At 41.9% G+C, this 19,657-nt stretch overlaps 2 protein-coding genes across 11 annotated transcripts in view; one reads left to right on the top strand and one right to left on the bottom strand.

Annotated features, from left to right (window-relative positions):
- rbks (ribokinase) overlaps positions 1–1,492 on the bottom strand; it is a 169,231-nt gene extending 167,739 nt beyond the window's left edge. For 2 of the 4 annotated variants that reach the window (XM_078542703.1, XM_078542705.1), the window contains exon 1: positions 1,275–1,491. In XM_078542703.1, coding sequence (XP_078398829.1) covers positions 1,275–1,357 — 83 coding nt within the window. In that variant the 5' untranslated portion in view covers positions 1,358–1,491. Of the gene's footprint in view, positions 1–1,274 lie in introns of all 4 variants that reach the window. The other 2 variants (XM_078542706.1, XM_078542702.1) reach the window with 2 other exon arrangements.
- Positions 1,493–1,630: 138 nt separating this feature from the next.
- babam2 (BRISC and BRCA1 A complex member 2) overlaps positions 1,631–19,657 on the top strand; it is a 205,920-nt gene continuing 187,893 nt past the window's right edge. For 4 of the 7 annotated variants that reach the window (XM_078542699.1, XM_078542698.1, XM_078542696.1 and 1 more), the window contains exons 1-3: positions 1,631–1,789; positions 15,169–15,358; positions 18,124–18,200. In XM_078542699.1, coding sequence (XP_078398825.1) covers positions 15,231–15,358; positions 18,124–18,200 — 205 coding nt within the window. In that variant the 5' untranslated portion in view covers positions 1,631–1,789; positions 15,169–15,230. Of the gene's footprint in view, positions 1,790–2,145; positions 2,272–15,168; positions 15,359–18,123; positions 18,201–19,657 lie in introns of those variants that run through there. The other 3 variants (XM_078542693.1, XM_078542697.1, XM_078542695.1) reach the window with 3 other exon arrangements.

Here is a 19,657-nt window from a genome sequence, read left to right as displayed (position 1 = left end):
CACGTGGCACTACCTCCTCATACACTCAAAAACATGGCAGCTACAGACAGAAGATGAAGTGTGTGAAGAACATGCATCATCAATTGCCATAGGAAATCCCATCACATGCCAGCTAAAGCCAACATCATCCTGCTGCTGCCACCACAGGGGCAAAGTGCTTGTTAGTTCAGATATGAAGATAAACCAAATAAGACAACTTGCAACTGCTAACTGTATAGTGCCCCAACCAATAAAGTGCACCCCAATTCAGGCCAGGATATTTGCAAGTAGGAAAAGGGTCAAGGAAGATGAAAGTAAAAGAAAGAGGAACACAGCACAGAAAAGATAATTAACCAAAATTCAAACCAAGCAACAATTAGCTTATAGTGGGAATGAATACAATATGAAGGGTTATCATTCATATAAGTAGCAGATGGGATGGGGGGGGGGGGGGTACAGATGAAATGAGGTGCCTTTCCACCATCTAGATTCCTCCCTTAAAAACAGCAGTCACAACTCCTTCACTTAGGCACATCTTAGTTATCACGCACTCAAATGTTGAGGTAGACTATTCAGTTAGTAGGAAGTAGTGACCTAGCCATAACTAAACTTCTGCTCATTCCACACAACCATTCTTCAAATTTGAGTGTATCCAGTCTTGTTTGGAAATATGGATAGATCCATCAAAATAACACACTTAGCCTGAGCAATTTGCTGAAAACACTATTATTGCAAATTTATTTATCTTCATCAATTCTCTAATAGCAGTTATGTGTGAAGGTGCATGTTATTAAATACACAGCACTGATGGGGTATCAGCCTCTGAGAACAACAGGAGTTGGCAGTCAGAGGATATGATGCAAATTCGCTGCCTTGCATAGGGAAAACACCATGTAGCCTGGAGATATATACACAAACAGTTTTGTTCTCCCAAAGCCCACCACACACCCCTGCAGAAAAAGGGATTAATGTCAGCGAGAACACACATTACCACCTGACTCCAATTGTATAGCAAGGATGACCCGACCCAAAAACACCTTTAGGAGATGGATCAGCCCAACACCACCTGTCTGAAGCATATTAGATGGCTATTTCAAAATAAAAAAAATACACATGGACATTTATAAACTGTTTTGCCAATCTATTTGACAGTTCCTCTAACCTATTCACAGCATTTGGGTTCATTTTAATAAAATATAATTTCAGCACAGTTTAGATAACGAGTACCAACCTCCATTTAGGATACAAAGATAAACAGGATACACATATATATAATATATATATATATCACTAACCTGACCAAGTCAGTCATACAGGATCCTACAACCACTACATCAAAAACCACAGAATCAGAAGGAAGATTTGCTGGGAATGACATATTTAGGAAATGTTTTAAAGATAGGAACAGCAGCAACAACCGAATATTGCAATAGCAATCAGCTACAGCAACTCCAGGCTCAAAATCCACAGCAGGCGACCATGGTTACGGGAGGACCCCGTCGCATAGCGGGCTGCATTATTTGAGCTAATTAGATGGTTTAAAAAAAGGAAAGGAATGGCTTTACCGAGGTAAAAATGATCTCTTTAATACTGCGTATTGTTCTGCTCAATAAAAACAATACCTATATATATTTTAAAAATATGAATGTATGAATCAGGCAGTTGTTTGGACGGCAGCAGCGCCCTGTTGCCGGGTGTGAGCGCTTGGATCCGTTGGTGTTTGAAGAGCGGGAGCGGCCGGCGCGAGGCAGTGTGACTCTGGTCACTGGACGCTGTGTGTTAATGGGACTCGCGGGTAGGTCCCAGGCAGGTACCCAAACGCCGCTCGCTCGCTCGCTGTCTGTATATAAAATATATTTCATCACCGTCAATTGCTCTTCACTGGGCCTCACGGAGCTTTTTTTGAGGCCCAGTGGTTCACCTATCTTTTAATAAAGTGTATATTATTATTCATTGTACATTCAGCCCGTGCCGGCTTTCACTTTAGATAGGATTATTTTTAAAGTGAGAAGAGTGTTTTGGGGTGGGTGGAGAGGGGGAAGCTCGATACAACAGATTTTGCCTTTGCATTGTATGAGGAGGAGGTTTATGCGACCCTGTCTGTTTACAAACCCCCTTGTGTCATTTCCTGTATTTTAAAGGACGAACACGCTGCATTTACAACCAGTGTTGCAAACATCCTGGAAACGTAAGGCGTGACATTTTGTCATCAGCAGCAGGATTGACGCAGATGGCAAAGATCTGCTAAGCGTATGGAAGCTGTATTTAGGTTTCAGAGTGACCTACATACAGGTCACAGTTTTCTTCATTGGAACTTTTTGCCCAAAAAAATTAAATCACTTCTAATTAGTAGCACTTGGTCAATCTGTAATGAGGATTGGTGCATTATTGCAACATTTTAAATCTATCTAAGTGCATCTCTGCAACTCCCTTGTCAGAAATAATCAAATATTCTTTTGGGTCCACGCTGCAAATAGACCGTAGGTCTATTAGTATCTGAAAAGCTGGGGTGATTTTTTTTTTCATTCTTTCATGGGATGTGGGTGTCGCTGGCTAGGCCAGCATTTATTGCCCATCCCTTGTTGCCCTTGAGAAGGTGGTGGTGAGCTGCCTTCTTGAATCGCTGCAGTCCATGTGGTGTAGGTACACCCACAGTGCTTTTAGGAAGGGAGCTCCAGGATTTTGACTCAGCGACAGTGAAGGAATGGCGATATATTTCCAAGTCCAAGGTGAGGGAACTTCCAGTTGGTGGTGGTGTTCCCATGCATTTGCTGCCCTTTTCCTTCTAGATGGTAGAGGCTGTGGGTTTGGAAGGTGCTGTCAAAGGAGCTTTGGTGAGTTGTTACAGTGTATCTTGTAGATGGTACACACTGCTGCCACTGTGCGTCAGTAGTGGAGGGAGTGGAGGTTGAAGGCGGTGGATTGGGTAGCAATCAGGTGGACTGCTTTGTCCTGGATGGTGTCAAGTTTCTTGAGTGTTGGAGCTGCAAGTGGAGAGTATTCCACCACATTCCTGACTTATTCCTTGTAGATAGATGGTAAACAAGCTCTGGGGAGTCAGGAGGTGAGTTACTCTCCTCAGAACTCCAACTTCTGTCCTGCTTTTTTAGCCACAGTATTTATATGGCTGGTCCAGTTAGTTTCTGGTCAATGGTGACCCGCAGGATATCGATAGTGGAGCATTCAACAATGGTAATGCCTTTGAATGTCAAGGGTAGATGGTTAGATTTCCTCTTGTTGAAGATGGTCATTGCCTGGCACTTGTGTGGCATTAATGTTACCTGCCACTTATCAACTCAAGCATGAATGTTGTGCAGGTCTTCCTGCATATGGGTATGGACTGCTTCATGAGTCACGAATGGTGCTGAACATTGTGCATTCATTAGCGAACATCCCCACTTCTAACCTTATAATGGAAGGAAGGCCATTAATGAAACAGCTAAAGATGGTTGGGCCGAGGACACTACCCTGAGGAACTCCTGCAGTGATGTCCTGTTGTGAGTTCAAACTTTACAACCCATTGTTGACAAAATGCCAACACCCAGAATGTTAATTTGCCTTTTTGTTTTTTAGATGCTCAATCACCTATTGCCTATTTCCAACAATTATTAAATAAAGATTGAGGTCCTATTTCATGCAATTCGTCTTTTGCCATTGTTGTTAGCTGCCCCTCAATTTCAAGATAACCTAAGAAATAGGAGCAAGAGTAGACCACATGGCCCATCGAGCCTGACCCGCATTCAGTACGATCATGGCAGATTTTGGGCTTCAACTCCATTTTCTTGCCTGCTCCCCATATCCCTTAATTCCCAAAAATCTGACATCTACTCAAGTTTGCAAGTTTCAGACATGGGTCTTCATGTGACTGAACAGGACAATTCTCGACCCCCAGATCTTTGAGCATATGGGGCATGATGTCCCACACTTTAGTGGAGTGCAGGATTTGCTTCCTTTTCTCTCCTTCTCTGCTGCTGTTAATCAAAAGACGTTGTGACTCAAAACGCGATGCAGATTGGTGGAACAAGTAGTTGCTATTCTGAGCAACTGATAAGTTGTTCCCAGTCATTAAGGTCAATGCTGCTGCACTTCAAGGAGAGAGTGTCTTTGAAGCATTTCCTTTGTCCTCCCCTGGAATGCTAGCCATTAGAGTGTTGAGAAAACAGGCCCTAGCGAAGGAAATGGTTTTTGGCCATCCAAACAGTGTACAGTCCATCATTGTTGATTTTTCAGGAGCTTTGCCTGAATGCTTGTGGAGCTGACTTCAAGAAGGATAATAGTGTTTGTTCGACGGTCCTCCCATAGAATCCAACGGATGCGGCAGAGTGATTGCTAGTGCTCTCTTGTGTTCTTATCTCCCTGATACACAGTCCAGGTCTCACTGCAGTACGAAGTGCGGTGACAACAACTGCCCTGTACACTAGGACTTTTGTTGACTTGATGAGATCTTTGTTGTCAATCACTCACTGCCGTAGTTTGTAGTAGGTCAAGCTGACACAGCTTATCCAGTGTTGGATCTCCTTGTCAATGGTGGCCTTTTGATAGAGGTGGCTGCCATGGTATGGGAAGTGCTCAAAATATTTGAGAGCCTTTCCTTCAGCATATATTGGTGGTGGAATATTTGGGTGACTAGGTGTGGGTTATTTATTTTGGCAACATTCAAGGACAGGCCGGGTTTCTTGTGTGTAGAATTGAAGGGATCGAGAATGGCTTGCATATCTGTTGCAGAGTGGGAAATGACACTACCGTCATCTGCAAACTGTAGGTCATGTATGTCTAGGGTGGTCAGTTTAATTTTGGCATAGAGGCAAATGAGGTGAAATAGTTTTCCATCTAGGTGGTATTTACTTTGTACTGGAGGGCAGTTGATCTTTGTTGAGATGAATATCCACTGTCAGGTAGATTGTAAATAGTATGGTGGCTATCACACAGTCTTGCTTGACACCAATCTGGATTTTGAAGGCGCCTGTTTCAAACCTCCCACTCAAGACAGTTGCAGTCACATCACCAGGAAGCAGTTCTAGGATTGTGATGAAGTTTCTTGGACATCCAAATCTTTGGAGCACAATCCACAGAGCCTTGCAATTTACTGAGTCAAATGCTTTGGTCAAGTTCTTTAATGCAATGAAGAGTTCCTAGTGTTGTTCTCAACATTTTTCTTGCATTTGTCTGGCAACAAGCCCGTGTCAGAGGTTCTTCTGGAAGGACTAAAGCCACACTATGATTCTGGGAGGATTTCCCCAGCCACCGGATGTAAGTGATTTGGAGAATATATGTCAGGATTTTCCCTGCTATGGACAAATACATAGGAACATGGGAGCAGGAGTTGGCCATTCTGGCCCTCAAGTCTACTCCACCATTTAACTAGATCATGACTGACCTTCAACCTCAACGCCATCTTCCCACACTATCCCCATATCACTTCATGTCATTAATATATAGAAATCTTTAGGGGAACTGGTGGATGTACTGTACTTAGATTTCCAGAAGGCATTTGATAAAGTGCCACATCAAAGGTTATTGCAGAAAATAAAAGCTCATGGTATAGGGGGTAACATATTGGCATGAATAGAAGATTGGCTGACTAACAGGAAGCAGAGTAGGCATAAATGGGTCTTTTTCAGGTTGACAAGATGTAATGAGTGATGTGCCGCAGGGATCAGTGCTGAGACCTCAACTGTTTACAATTTATATAAATGACTTGGATGAAGAGATTGAAGGGATGGTTGCCAAATTTGCTGATGACACAAAGATAGGTAGGAAAGTAAGTTGTGAAGAGGACATAAGGACACTACAAACAGATATAGATAGGTGAAGTGAGTGGGCAAAGATCTTGCAGATGGAGTTTAATGTGGGAAAATGTGAAATTGCCCATTTTGACTGGGAGAATAAAAGAGAAGCATATTATCTAAATGGTGAGAGATTGCACAGCTCTGAGGTGCAGAGGGATCGGGATGTCCTGGTGCATGAATCACAAAAGGCTAGTATGCAAGTACAGCAAGTAATTAGGAAAGCTAATTGAATGTTACATATTGCAAGGGGAATTGAATACAAAAGTAGGAAGGCTATGCTTCAGTTGTACAGGGTATTGGTGAGACCACATTTGGAGTATTGCGTACAGTATTGGTCACCTTAAGGATGTACATGTGTTGAAAGCAGTTCAGAGAAGGTTTACTAGACTAATATCAGAAATGGGCGGGTTGTCTTATGAGGAAAGGTTGGACAGACTAGGCTTGTGTCCACTGGAGTTTAGAAGAGTAAAAGGCAACTTGATTGAAACCTTTAAGATCCTGAGCGGTCTTGACAGGGTGTATGTGGAGAGGGTGTTTCCTGTTGCGGGAGAATCTAGAACTAGGGGTCACTGTTTAAAAACAAGGGGTCGCCTGACCCTCCACAACCCTTTGGGTTTACCACCCTCTGAATAAATTCCTCCTTACCTCGGTCCCAAATGAGCTACCTCTTATTCTGAGACTGTGCCCCCTGGTTTTAGACCCTGGGGGAAACATTCTTCTTGCATCTAACCTGTCAAGCGCTGTAAGAATTTTGTACACATACCTCAATAGTTCACAGCATGATTTATCTCCCTTCTTGAAGATGCTTCCAGTTGTCACATTCCTGAAGTTGTTAGGGAGGGCATAGCACTTTCCTCCCAAATTCATAGGATGAGTGCATGGAGTTTTGAGCCCACCAGCTTTGAAGACCTCAGCTTGAATACCATCGGGACAGCAGGCTTTGTTGATTTTCATCCATTTGATTGCTGTTGCAGCTCTCCCATCGATGATGGTTCACCCATGGATTTTTCCACAGAGTACTGGAAAGTATCAGTTGCCACTGTGGATTCATGGTTGAGGAGTTGTTGAAAATGTTCTTTCCAGCATTGATGGGTGGCATTGTCATCCTTAAGAAGTGAAACACCATTGTGTGAGCGAAGGGGATTTTGCCTATTTAACCTTTGTCCATAGATGCTCCTGGTAGCTTCAAACAAGTATTGCATGTCATGATGGTCAGCATTTTGATGGATCTCTCGTGCTTTCTCTTCACGCCACATGACCCTTATCTTCTGGATTTGTCGATGGACTTCTTAACTTGCGACCTTGGGTCGTTCTGCCAGGCAATGAAGGTTGCTTGTTTTTGTTCTCGGAGGTCACATATTTCACCATTGTTTCTGTTGAAACAGCCCTGGTGGCAACGATACTCAAAGCCAATGGACTGGACACCAGGGCCTAGTACAGCTGATCCCACTGTTCTGGAATTGCGTTGGGGGTATGTGAAGATTTTCCAGATTGGAGGCAGGTTCAATCGAGGCATTGAAGAGGGAATTGGATTGTTATCTGAAAAGGAAGAATGTGCAGGGCCAAGGTGATAAGGTGAGAGAATGGCACTCGGTAAATTGCTATGGAGAGTTGGCGCTAACATGTCAGGCCGAATGGCTTCCTTCTGTGCTGTGTAACAATTGTGATTCTGTGGTCATGAGCTGCTCTTGGAATTCCTCTCTCCTGTTTGCTTTAGGGCTGGGACACATCTTTTTCCTCTTGGACTTTGGGGTCTTGCAATATCTTGGTACGAGGCGGATGCTCATCACTGATCGAGCAAGTCGATGATCTGTCCAGCAGGCATCAGTCCCCGCATGGATTGAGTAGTACAGACATCAATCATTTTTTTCTTTGACTCGAGCAATGACAAAATACAGGAGATGCCAGTGCTTTGATCTAGCTAGGATGCCTCCAAGAAGTCCTCAACAGTAGAACAGGTGTCCTTTGCCATTGTGATCACGTAAAATACAATAAACTTCTTCATACGCATCGCCAATCACCAAGTAAAATACCGTTACCTACCAAGGTAACAATGTGTACTCCATGAGAAAATGACACACCTAAGACATGATTGGTGGTACAGATAACCCGGAGTGGTCGAGTTATTGTGGCAACATACACTTTCCTCCTCCAGCTGCTTTGATCTTGCGTCGCTCTCAGTGCCCTTGTGAAACTCGAGCCTGTTACTTCCATGATGGCTTCTTCCTACCCACACAACATTCTATACCTCTACCATTCCTTCCAGCATCATCTTTTCTATACCACTTCGTGCCACATGCCCAAAAGACTTCAACTTGCATCTGTCCACCACTGATAACAATCTGCCTGTGTTGTCAACTTCCACCTGTTGTAATACCCAACCGTTTGTACATCTGAGTGCATTTCACACTGAACATCCTTCGGAAACACTGAAGTTTTTTAAAGAATAATTTTTTCCTGGCTATCTTTTTTTGTGCTCCAACGTTCTGCACCATAAGTGGAAATAGGAAACACCAATGCTTTAAGAAGCTTAAGCTTAGTTGTTTTCCTGATAGATTTCTTTTTCCAAATTCCAAATGTTATTTAGCGCAGTCATTGCTTGTTTGGTCATTCCAACCCTGCGTTGAATTTCTTTATTATTCAGTTCACATCCTTGTTCACATTAATACCCAAGTAGGTAAAGTCAGTGATTACTTCAACTTCCTTCTCGTTGAATTTTATTTTTTCATTAGGCTGTGCCACTTGGTTTTTTTTTTAGCTCTCATCATTTTAGTCTTTTTAACAATTAGTTTCAGATCTTTGTTTTTTCCTGCATTGTTTACTTCATTCAAAATATCTCCTAGCTCTCTCAGGTTTCCAGTAATCAAGGATGTGATTGCACTAGAGAGAGTGCAGAGGAGATTTACCAGGATGTTGCCTGGGCTGGAGAGTTTTAGTTACGAGGATAGATTGGATAGACTGGGGTTATTTTCCCTGGAGCAGAGGAGATTGAGGGGAGACATGATTGAGGTGTATAAAATTGAGGGGCATAGATAGGGTAGACAGGAAGCAACTTTTCCCCTTGGTGGAGGGATCAATGACCAGGGGGCATAGATTTAAGATAAGGGGCAGGAGGTTTAGAGGGGGTGTGAGGAAGAATTTTTTTCACCCAGAGGGTGGTGGGAATCTGGAACTCACTGCCTGAAAGCGTGGTAGAGGCACAAACCCTCATAATGAAGTATTTGGATGTGCACTTGCGATGCCATGGCATACAAGGCTATGGGCCTAGTGCTGGAAAATGGGATTAGAATAGTTAGGTACTTGTTTGACTGGTGCAGACTCGATGGGCCAAAGGATCTTTTTCTGTGCTGTAGACCTCTGTGACTCTAAGAGGTTACCCCTGTTATTTTAAAAACTGTAATTCTGTCTTTATGTTTCAGGAAGTTTTATAATAACAACAGAGCTCCCAAATTTGATTATTGCAATACTTTCTGCATTATTCTAATGGCCTGCTTTAGTGATTTCATTGCAAAATAGATCTCATCATATAACATGAGAAATAGGAGCCAGGAGTAGGCCATATGGCCCCACAGGAATGTTTAGCCATTAAATTCGATCATGGCTAATCTTCTACTTCAGTTTCACTTGTCTGCTCTATCCCTCGAATCCCTTAGTGCTCAAATATCTGTTGATCGCAGGCTTGAATATACTCAATAACTTAGCAATCACAGCCCTCTGATGTAGCGAATTCCAAAGATCCACAACCAACCTGTTATTCCTGAGGTTATGAGCCCTACTTTGACGCTTTCCAGCCAGGGGAAGCAGCATCTTACCCTTTCAAGACCTCATGTTCATCGAATTCATACCAGTGACATGAAGTGTTTGGAAACTTTCAAAAATTAAACTCTCTTAATGATGACTGCAGAGTAGGTATGAAATCTTGAGAGTAATTTTAACACTGTAACGTTGGGGGTACTTCACACACGTTGAAATTTTAATTCTTTTGGTTAATTACTATTCAGAATAGACTAAAGTTGGTTCATTTATGCAACAGGTGAGACTTCTTGATGGATTTTGAAGATCCTCCCACCCCACTCCACTAATACACTGCTCTCCCCTTCCCACTTTGACTTGCCTCTCCTTAGGAATTTACATCATTTTGTTCCTTAGTTTAGAAAGGAGCCTCACACAAAGGGGCTTTTGGAAATCCAGACGTACTATATCATGACCCTTTCCTACCCCATCAGTTGGCATGCCATGTCTTCAAAAAATCTAGCTTTGGTATACCAGAGTCATATTGTTGGGCTAATTCCCTCGTTTGTTCTGCCATTTTGCTTCTACTTATTGATTATCTTAGTTTTCCAATTACCATAATAGAATTGAGATTCCTAAGTGATGCAAATATGATAGTAATTAAAAATAGAAAATAATTAACATACGAAAAGACCATCTGGTCCATCAGACTATGGTGTCGTCACACACTTCATTGTCTTCTGACAAAATAGTCTCATCATATTTCGCCTATAATGATAATTTAGTGCTCTGAGTATCATTTTGGCTGTTCTTTTCTGTATCTTCTCAAAGACCATCTGAGGAGAGCAAAACTGCAGCTGTACTGAGACTTTGTACAGCGACTGCAGCCTAGATATAATATTCTTAGCATTTTATTGTAATGCCCTGATAATACCTGAAAGCCTAATTGCCTTCTTAATGACCTTGTCACACTTCATGTAGGTCTCTAATGATTTATCAACTGAATCCTGTATCCCTCTGTGGAACCTTAGATGTTAACCCTGTATTTTATACACACATTTATCTCTGGGAAACTCCAAGTGTCGTGCTGCACTGAACCATATGTCAAGACTTCTGTACGCTAGAGATCATTCTTTTAATGTATTTCAGTCTGCCTGTTACTTAATTACTTTGGCTTAAACTACCAATTCCTGTTGACATTTTGATGTTCACTGTACCCTAGTAAATTGCTCAATAGTGCCCTTAACTAAATTATTTATGAAGATGAACAGAAATGGTCCCAACATTGATCTTTGCAGTTTCATATGAATCTACCTCATTCGTGTCAACCTACTGCCTTACAAGATTGCAGCCAATTTCCTATATTCCTTGGAAAGATCATAAGAAACGAGCAGGAGTAGGCCATTCGGCCCATTAAGCCTGCTGTGCCATTCAATAAGATCATGGTTGATCTCATGGAGGCCTTAACTGCACTTTCCTGTCTGTCCCTCATAACCCTTGACTCCATAACGCAGCCTTGAATATATTTAGTGACCCAGCCTTCACTGCTCTCTTGGCAAGAGAATTTCAAACACTAATAACCCTCTGAGAGAAGAAATTCCTCCTCATCTCCACCTTATTTTGAAACTGTCTCCCCAAATTCTCGGTTCCCTCAGGAGGATGAAACATCCTCTCAGCATCTACCCTGTCAAGCACCATCTGGACCTTATATATTTTAATAAGATCACCTCATTCTTATGAACTCCCAATGAGTGTACACCCAGCCTGCTCAGCCCTTCCTCATAAGACAACCCCCTCACCCCAGGAATGAGCCAAGTAAACCTTCCCTGAACTGCAGGCATCTACTGGACTTCCATCGTGTGCTAATTTGGCCAGTTGCTCAAGATTATAATCAGGCTAATGAGACTCCATTAACGAAAGCCCTCTGTGGCTCTCAGAGTTGACACTCTTTCCACATGACCATAAATCTAGCTAATCACCCATTTAAGCGTTCCAGCATCTTCTCTACTACTGATGAAAAACTAGCAGTCCTCTAATTCCCAGGGTCTGATTTTTAGGTCTTAAACTTGACTCAGTGGTAGCATTCTCATCTGTATCAGAAGGTTAAGATGAACAGGTGAGGTGAGAATGACTGCCCTTGACATCAAGGCAGCATTTGACCGAGTGTGGCATCAAGGAGTCCTAGCAAAACTGGAGTCAGTGGGAATCAGGGGAAAAACTCTCCAATGGTTGGAGTTATACCTAACACAAAGGAAGGTGGTTGTGGTTGTTGGAGGTCAATCACCTCAGTCCCAAGACGTCACTGCGAGAGTTCCTAAGGGTAGTGTCCAGGGCCCAACCATCTTCAGCTGCTTCATAATTTCCTTCCTTGCATTGTAAGGTCAGAAGTGGGGATGTTCGCTGATGATTGCAGTATGTTCAGCATCATTCACAACTTCTCAGACACTGAAGCAGTCTATGCCCAAATGCAGCAAGACCTGGACAATATCCAGACTTGGACTGACAAGTGGCAAGTAACATTTGTGCCACAGAAGTGTCAGGCAATGACCATCTCCAACAAGAGAGAATCTAACCAATGCACCTTGACATTAAATGGCATTATCTTTGCTGAATCCTGGGGGTTACCATTGACCAGAAACTCAACTGGATTAGCCATATAAATCCTGTGGCTACAACAACGGGTCAGAGGCTAGGTATCTTGTGGTGTGTAACTCGCCTCCTGACTTCCCAAAGCCTGTCCACCATCTACAAGGCACAAGTCAGGAATTTGATTGCATATTCTCCACTTGCCTGGATGAGTGCAGCTCCCACAACACTCAAGAAGCTCCACACCACCCAGGACAAAGCAGTCTGCTTGATTGGCACCCCATCCACAAACATTCACTCCCTCCACCACCGACGCACAGTGGCAGCAGTGTGTACCATCTGCAAGATGCACTGCAGGAATTCACCAAGGCTTCTTCAACAGCACCTTCCAAACCCACGGCCATTACCATCTAGAAGGACAAGGGCAGCAGACAGATCTTGCTGTTAGTGGTATAAATTATTTAGGCTAAAATACAGTGGGCGTAATTATGAAGCTTGTTGATGGTAAAAAAGAAGACAGCAATGGACTGGTCAGGTGGGCAGGAAAGTGACAAATAGAATTCAACCTAGAGAAGGTGAAGTAATGCATTTAGGAAGGACAAACCAGGAAAGGGATACACAATAAACAGTAAAGTTTTGAGAAGTGTAGAGGGGCAGAAGGATCTTGGAGTGCATGCCAACAGATCCTTGAAGGGAGCAGAACAGGTAATTAAGGTGGTCAAGAAAAGGAAGGTACTTTCCTTTATTGGCTGAGGCATAGACTATAAGAGCAGAGAAATTATGCTATAACTGTATAGAACACTAGTTAGACTGCAGCTAGACTAATATGCACCGTTCTGGTCACTACATTATAGGAAGGATGGGATCTCACTTAAGAAGGCATATAGGAGATTTACGAGGATTTATGTTACCAGGAATGGAGAATTTTAGCTACGATTAAATATTGGATAGACCAGGGTTTTTCTTTGGAACAGAAGGCTGATGGCAGATCAAATTGAGGTGTATAAAATTGCAGGGGCCCTTGACAGAGTGGATAAGAAGGACCTATTTCTGTTAGAGTTCAATAACCAGGGGGCATAGATTTAAAGTTATCAGTGGAAGCATTAGAGGGGAGTTGATGGGTAATTTGCCTGAAAGGGTATTAGAGGCAGAAACACTCATCACATTTAAAAGGCACTTGGCTATGCACTTGAAGCGCCATAACCTGCAGGTCTACGGACCAAGAACTGGAATGTGGGATTGGGCTGGAAAATTCTTTATTGGCTGGCAGAACATGATGGGCAAAATGTGCTCCTGTGCTGTAAATTTTTTGATGCTTCTAACTTACTAAACTTGAGAGAATATAGGCTGAGATGTGCAACATCTCCCATAATTGAATCCTTTAAGCCCTGACATAATTGATGAATTTGTACTTCCAAGGCCCAAAACAGAACACAGTATTCTATTAGGTATCAGATCAAGGCTTTGCACAGCTGAACCATAGCTTATCCTACTCTTATGGTTGTATAAGCTGGGTCGTTAAGTATATTAGATTTTTTTAATCAGTAAGGGAATCAAGGGTTATGGGGAAAAGGCAGGAAAGTGGATTTGAAGATTATCAGATCAACCATGATCTCATTGAATGGCGGAGCAGATTCGATGGGCCGAATGGCCCACTTCTGCTCTTACGTCTTATGTATTCTTCCCCCCCCACAGAAAATAAAAGCCAATGCCTAATGCTCCTTTAGCCTTTTTGATTATTCTTTGTACCTGGGTATTAGCCTTTAGCGATTCATGTAAATGGAAAGACCCTTGTTCCTCTGTATGTCCTAGTCTCTCACTTTAAAGGAAATATTCTTCACATTGAATTCCCATCTGCCACAGTTTTATCCAATCGATTAGTCTATGCTCGCTTTTAACATCTTGATCCAATCCACACAATTTACTGTGTCTTGCAACAGTGTCATCTGCAAACTTGGGTATACTATTCTATTTCTTTCATCCAAGTCATTGATTTTATACAATATAAATAAGTATACATATGGTGAAAATTTGATGCCTCATTACCTATCTCTGCAGAACACCACATCACATCCCACCAATTACAGCATATTCCCTTTATCCTTGCTCTCTGTTTCCTACTATCAGCATCCCGGGGGTTACCATTGAACAGAAATCGAATTGGATTTGCCATATAAATACTGTGGCTACAAGAGCAGATTAGAGGCTAGGAAGCCTGCAGTGAGTAACTCACCTCCTGACCCCCTGAGGCCTGTCCTCCATCTACAAGGTACAAGTCAGGAATGTGATGAAATACTCTCCACTTGCCTGGATGAGTGCAGCTCCAACAACACTCAGAAAGCTTGATAGCATACAGGACAAAACAGCCCACTTGATTGGCACCTCATTTACAAACATTCACTCCCTCCACCACCGACGCACAATGGCAGCAGCGTGTACCATCTACAAGATGCACTGCAGACGCTCACCAAGGATCCTTAGGCAGCAACTTCCAAAACCACGACCGCTACCATCTAGAAGGACAAGGGCAGCAGATAGATGGGAACACCATCCTGACTTGGAAATATATCGCTGTTCCTTCACTGTCACTGTCGCTGGGTCAAAATCCTTGAACTCTCTCTCCCAAACAACACTGTGGGTGTACTTACACCACAGGGACTGCAATGGTTCAAGAAGGCAGCTCAGCACTACCTTATCAAGGGCAATTAGGGATGGGCAGTAAATGGGAATAAAAACCTGGTATACAGTGCAAGTAGCCCTGAAGCTATTGATTGTCATTAAACTCTTTCAGTAATGTTGTATAATGAAGAAAACCTGATGTCCATAACTGATCTAGCCTATAAACTATTCTAATCCAACACTAGCATGTCCTCTGAAGCTGCTTGGAGGCAATTACAGGTGGGCAGTAAATGCTAGTCTTGCCAGCAACACTCACATCCCAAGATTGATTTTAAAAAATCAATCCTAATTCTATTATAAATATTCACCTGCATCCAGTGTATTTTTTGTTTCCAAGCCACCTTTTTCTTTACAGTATGATTTTGTCCCAAATGTTAACTGTTTTTCTTTATTGAATATTTAGCACTGCAGGCTGTCCTGTTCGTTGGTCTTTGACAGTGTCACTGTGGATGTAATTGCATTGAAATGTCACCAGAAGTTGCCTTAAACAGAATTTCCCCTGCACTTCGTCCCTTTATCTCCAATGTTGTCAGAAATGGAAAAATTGGCTTAGATGCTACAAACAATCTCAAAATAACAGACCTTAAATCAGGGTAAGTGCTGATTGAGTGCTCCAAGTTGATTCATCCTATTATTGTGTCAGTTTTATTCATTTTTTTGTGTGCATGTGAAGCATAGGAAATAGGAGTAGGCCATTCAGCCCTTCGAGCCTGCTCCGCCATTCATTATGATCATGGCTGATCACCCAACTCAATAGCCTGCTCCCACTTTCTCCCCATATCTTTTGATCCCTTTCGCCCCAAGTGCTATATCTAACTCTTTCTTAAAAACATACAATATTTTGGTTCAACTACTTCTTGTGGTAGCGAATTCCACAGGCTCACCACTCTCTGGGTAAAGAAATTTCTCCTCATCTGAGTCCTAAATGGTCTACCCCGTATCCTCAGACTGTGACCCCTGGTTCTGAACTCCCCCACCATCGGGAATATCCTTCCTGCATCTACCCTATCTAGTCCTGTTAGAATTTTATAGGTTCCTATGAGATCCCCCCTCATTCTTCTGAACTCCAGCGAATATAATCCTATTCAACCCAATCTCTCCTCATATGTCAGTCCCGCCATCGCAGGAATCAGTCAGGTAAACCTTCGCTGCATTCCCTCTATAGCAAGAACATCCTTCCTCAGATAAGGAGACCAAAACTGCACACATTATTCCAGGTGTGGTCTCACCAAGGCCCTGTACAATTGCAACAAGGTATCCCTGCTCCTGTACTTGAATGGTCTCGCTATGAAGGCCAACATACCATTTGCCTTCTTTACCGCCTGCTGCTCCTGCATGCTTACCTTCAGCAACTGGTATACGAAGACACACAGGTCTCGTTGTACATTCCCTTCTCTCAATTTATAGCCATTCAGATAATAATCTGCCTTCCTGATTTTGCTATCAAAGTGGATAACCTCACACCTATCCATATTATACTGCATCTGCCATGCATTTGCCCACTCACTCAGCTTGTCCAAATCACACTGAAGCATCTCTGCATCCTCCTCACAACTCACCCTCCCACCCAGTTTTGCGTCATCTACAAATTTGGAGATATTACATTTAGTTCCCTCATCTAAATCATTTATATATATATAGTGAATAGCTGGGGTCCCAGCACCGATCCCTGCGGTACCCTACTAGGCACTGCCTGCTATTTGGAAAAAGACCTGTTTATTCCTACTCTTTGTTTCCTGTCTGCCAACCAGTTTTCTATCCATCTTAATCAATACACTACCCCCAGTCCCATGCGCTCTAATTTTACACGCTAATCTCTTGTGTGAGACCTTGTCGAAAGCCTTCTGAAAGTCCAAATAAACCACATCCACTGGCCCCCTCCTCATCAACTCTACTAGTTACAATCTCGAAAAATTCCAGTGGATTTGTCAAGCATGATTTCCCTTTCGTAAATCCACGCTGACTCTGTCTGATTCTGCCACTGTTTTCCAAGTGCTCAGCTATTAAATCTTTTATAATGGACTCTAGAATTTTCCCCACTACCGATGTCAGGCTGACTGGTCTATAACTCCCTGTTTTCTCTCTACCTCCCTTTTTAAATAGTGGAGTTACATTAGCTACCCGCCAATCTGTAGGAACTGTTCCAGAGTCTATAGAATCTCGGAAGATGACCACCAATGCATCCACTATTTCTAGGGTCACTTCCTTAAGTACTCTGGGATGTAGATTATCAGGTGTATGCATGTGTGTGCGTGCATGGTATTAATTATTGAATTTTTTAAGCACTTAATGTTTACATTTTGTTTGTGTAGTCCGGGCCCAAAGTTGGCTACCATTTATACTGAATTCTCAAAGTAGAGAAGTCCAACTATGTGTTGATCCAGCTTTAAGTACAATCTTTGTACGAATGAGTACAGTATAATCAGCAACCATATCACTGAAAATAATAATTATATAGAAACTATGTAACAGTTTCAGAGAAGATAGTTGCGAAATAGTGAACTTGTCCACAGCTATGTACTTCTATTTCCTGTAGGGTGCTTTCTAATTATTATACTTCCTTTGCATTGTAATATTAGCTACTAATACTTGTATAAAAGAAAAATGTGTTTCATATGTTTAAATAATTACTGGTCACAAAGGATTATTCGACGCGCAACACTTGCAAGTGCAGTACGTGTTGAATTTACTTAAATACAAATCTTGCTGCATGGCAAAATCTTTGCATTAACATGCTGACCTGATGTTAGCTAAAACAAGAGGCTTGTCCTAGTGGCAAGATGTCCCTATGCATAGTCAAAGTCTGCAGTACTTGGCAAGTGGTCATACCCACAACCAAATAACCAGATGTTAAACCATGATGATTCTAAGAGCAGAAGGGAGTTTTCTGATCTCCTGGTTATTGTTCCTCTCTCCACAAAAGCAAATTAAGTGTTTATTCAATTCATTGCTGTTTGTGGCATTTGGTGTGTGCAACATGCAAACTGTGTTTGTGTACGTAAGAAAAGAGTTTTTAAAAGTGATTTATTGTTTATGAAATGCTGTGAGGTGTTTCTGAGACATGTTATTACAACTTATTTTTTGAATGTGAAAAGTGAATTCATAGAAATGTTATTCTACCTCAACACGATTTGCCTGGTATTGAAAGTTTGCAGTTTTTCATTTTGGTCTCGCGAACTAACTAACAACAAACTGAATAAAAGACTTGGGTTTTGTCTAGAGAAATTCCTGTTTTGTATTGCAATTCCAGCATTTTTATAGATGGTTATTATGATATGAGTGTTGCCAGCCATTGTTTTCCTTCATTGTTTTCCCTTTTTTTTTGTTATTGAAATTTCTCTTTGGTTCCTCCTATCAGGTGCACATCACTAACACCTGGACCCTGTTGTGACCGGTTTAAACTGCATATTCCTTATGCTGGCGAGACCCTAAAATGTGAGAATTATTTTATATTCAGTGATCATTAATGAAATGTTTCAATAATGGCAGGATTTTTTTTAAAACATACCGTAGAAATGGTGTAGTTGGTACCATTCATTAATTGTCCAATAATTACAACTGTTATTTTTGAACATCAAAAATATATTTACAAACACATTGTTTCACTGAGGGCTCTGAACCGTTTAATGCTGATTGTTGAGAAATATATCTGCCAACATGTCTTTTTTTGTATCACCAAGGTGGGGAAGGGAAATTGTTTCCTTCCACCAGTGTTCTGTTGATATCATTGTGGCTGGTTTATGATGTTTAATTTTGCTAAGTAACTTTCCACAGAGTTTTAGTGTATAAATTGACATTTCTTTTGAAGAGCTAAGTCTCCAAAATTGTAGCCATAGGGTCAAAAAGATCAAAGCCAATGCCAATAATAGTGCTTACTGACTAATCACTTGGTCAACAATGGCAATTATCACTATTCCACGAGACTGCTCGTGCATTGGTGGTAATTACCCAAAGTTCCTTAGATTCTGTAAAGGTACCAGCGGATTGGAAAACTGCAAGTGTAACATCTCTCTTCAAGAAAGGAAGGAGGCAGAAAGCAGGAAATTATAGGCCAGCTAGCCTAACATCTGCCATTGGGAAAATGCTAGAATCCATTATTAAGGAAGTAGGGGAGATGGTGGTAATGTCGCTGAGATCAGAGACCAAGGCTAATGCTCTTGGGACAGTAATAGTGCTTACTGACTAATCACTTGGTCAACAATAGCAATTATCACTCTTCCATTGGATTACCTGTGCATTAGACATGGGTTCAAATCCCAACATGGCAACTGGTGTAATTTGAATTCAGTTAATAAACCTGGAATGTAAAGCTAGTCTTAGTAATGGTGACCATGAAACTATCATCATAGTTTGTCATAAAAACCCACCTGGTTTACTAATATCCCTTTAGGGAAGGGAGTCTGCCATCCTTATCTGGTCTGGCCTACATGTGACTCCAGACCAACAGCAATCTGGTTGACTCTTAACTCCCCTCTGACGTGGCCTTGCAAGCCATTCAGTTCAAGTACAATTAGGGGTGGCCTACCTCCCATGAAAGAATAAAGAAAAAAAGGGAGCAGGACATTTGGAAAATCTTAATACACCAGGCAGAGTCTGGTTTTGTGAAAGGGAAATTTATTAGAGTTCTTTGAGGATAAAAGCCCATAGTGTTGAGGGTGATATATTAGCATGAACAGAGGATTGGCTAACTGACAGGAAGCAGATTCGGGATAAATGAGTTATTTTCAACTTCACAACCTATAACTAGTGGAGTGCCACGGGGATCAGTGCTAGAACCTCAACTATTTATGACCTATATTAATGACTTGGATGAAGTGAAGTGACCAACTGTATTGTAGCCAAATTTACTGATAATACAATGATAGGTAGGAAAACAAGTTGTGGGGAGGATA

The sequence above is a fragment of the Cetorhinus maximus genome, chromosome 5, assembly GCF_964194155.1.
Source record: "Cetorhinus maximus chromosome 5, sCetMax3.hap1.1, whole genome shotgun sequence".
NCBI classification, from domain to species: Eukaryota; Metazoa; Chordata; class Chondrichthyes; order Lamniformes; family Cetorhinidae; genus Cetorhinus; species Cetorhinus maximus.
The sequence above is the reverse complement of the archived record's forward strand: the minus strand, read 5'-3'. Positions and strand labels throughout refer to the sequence as shown.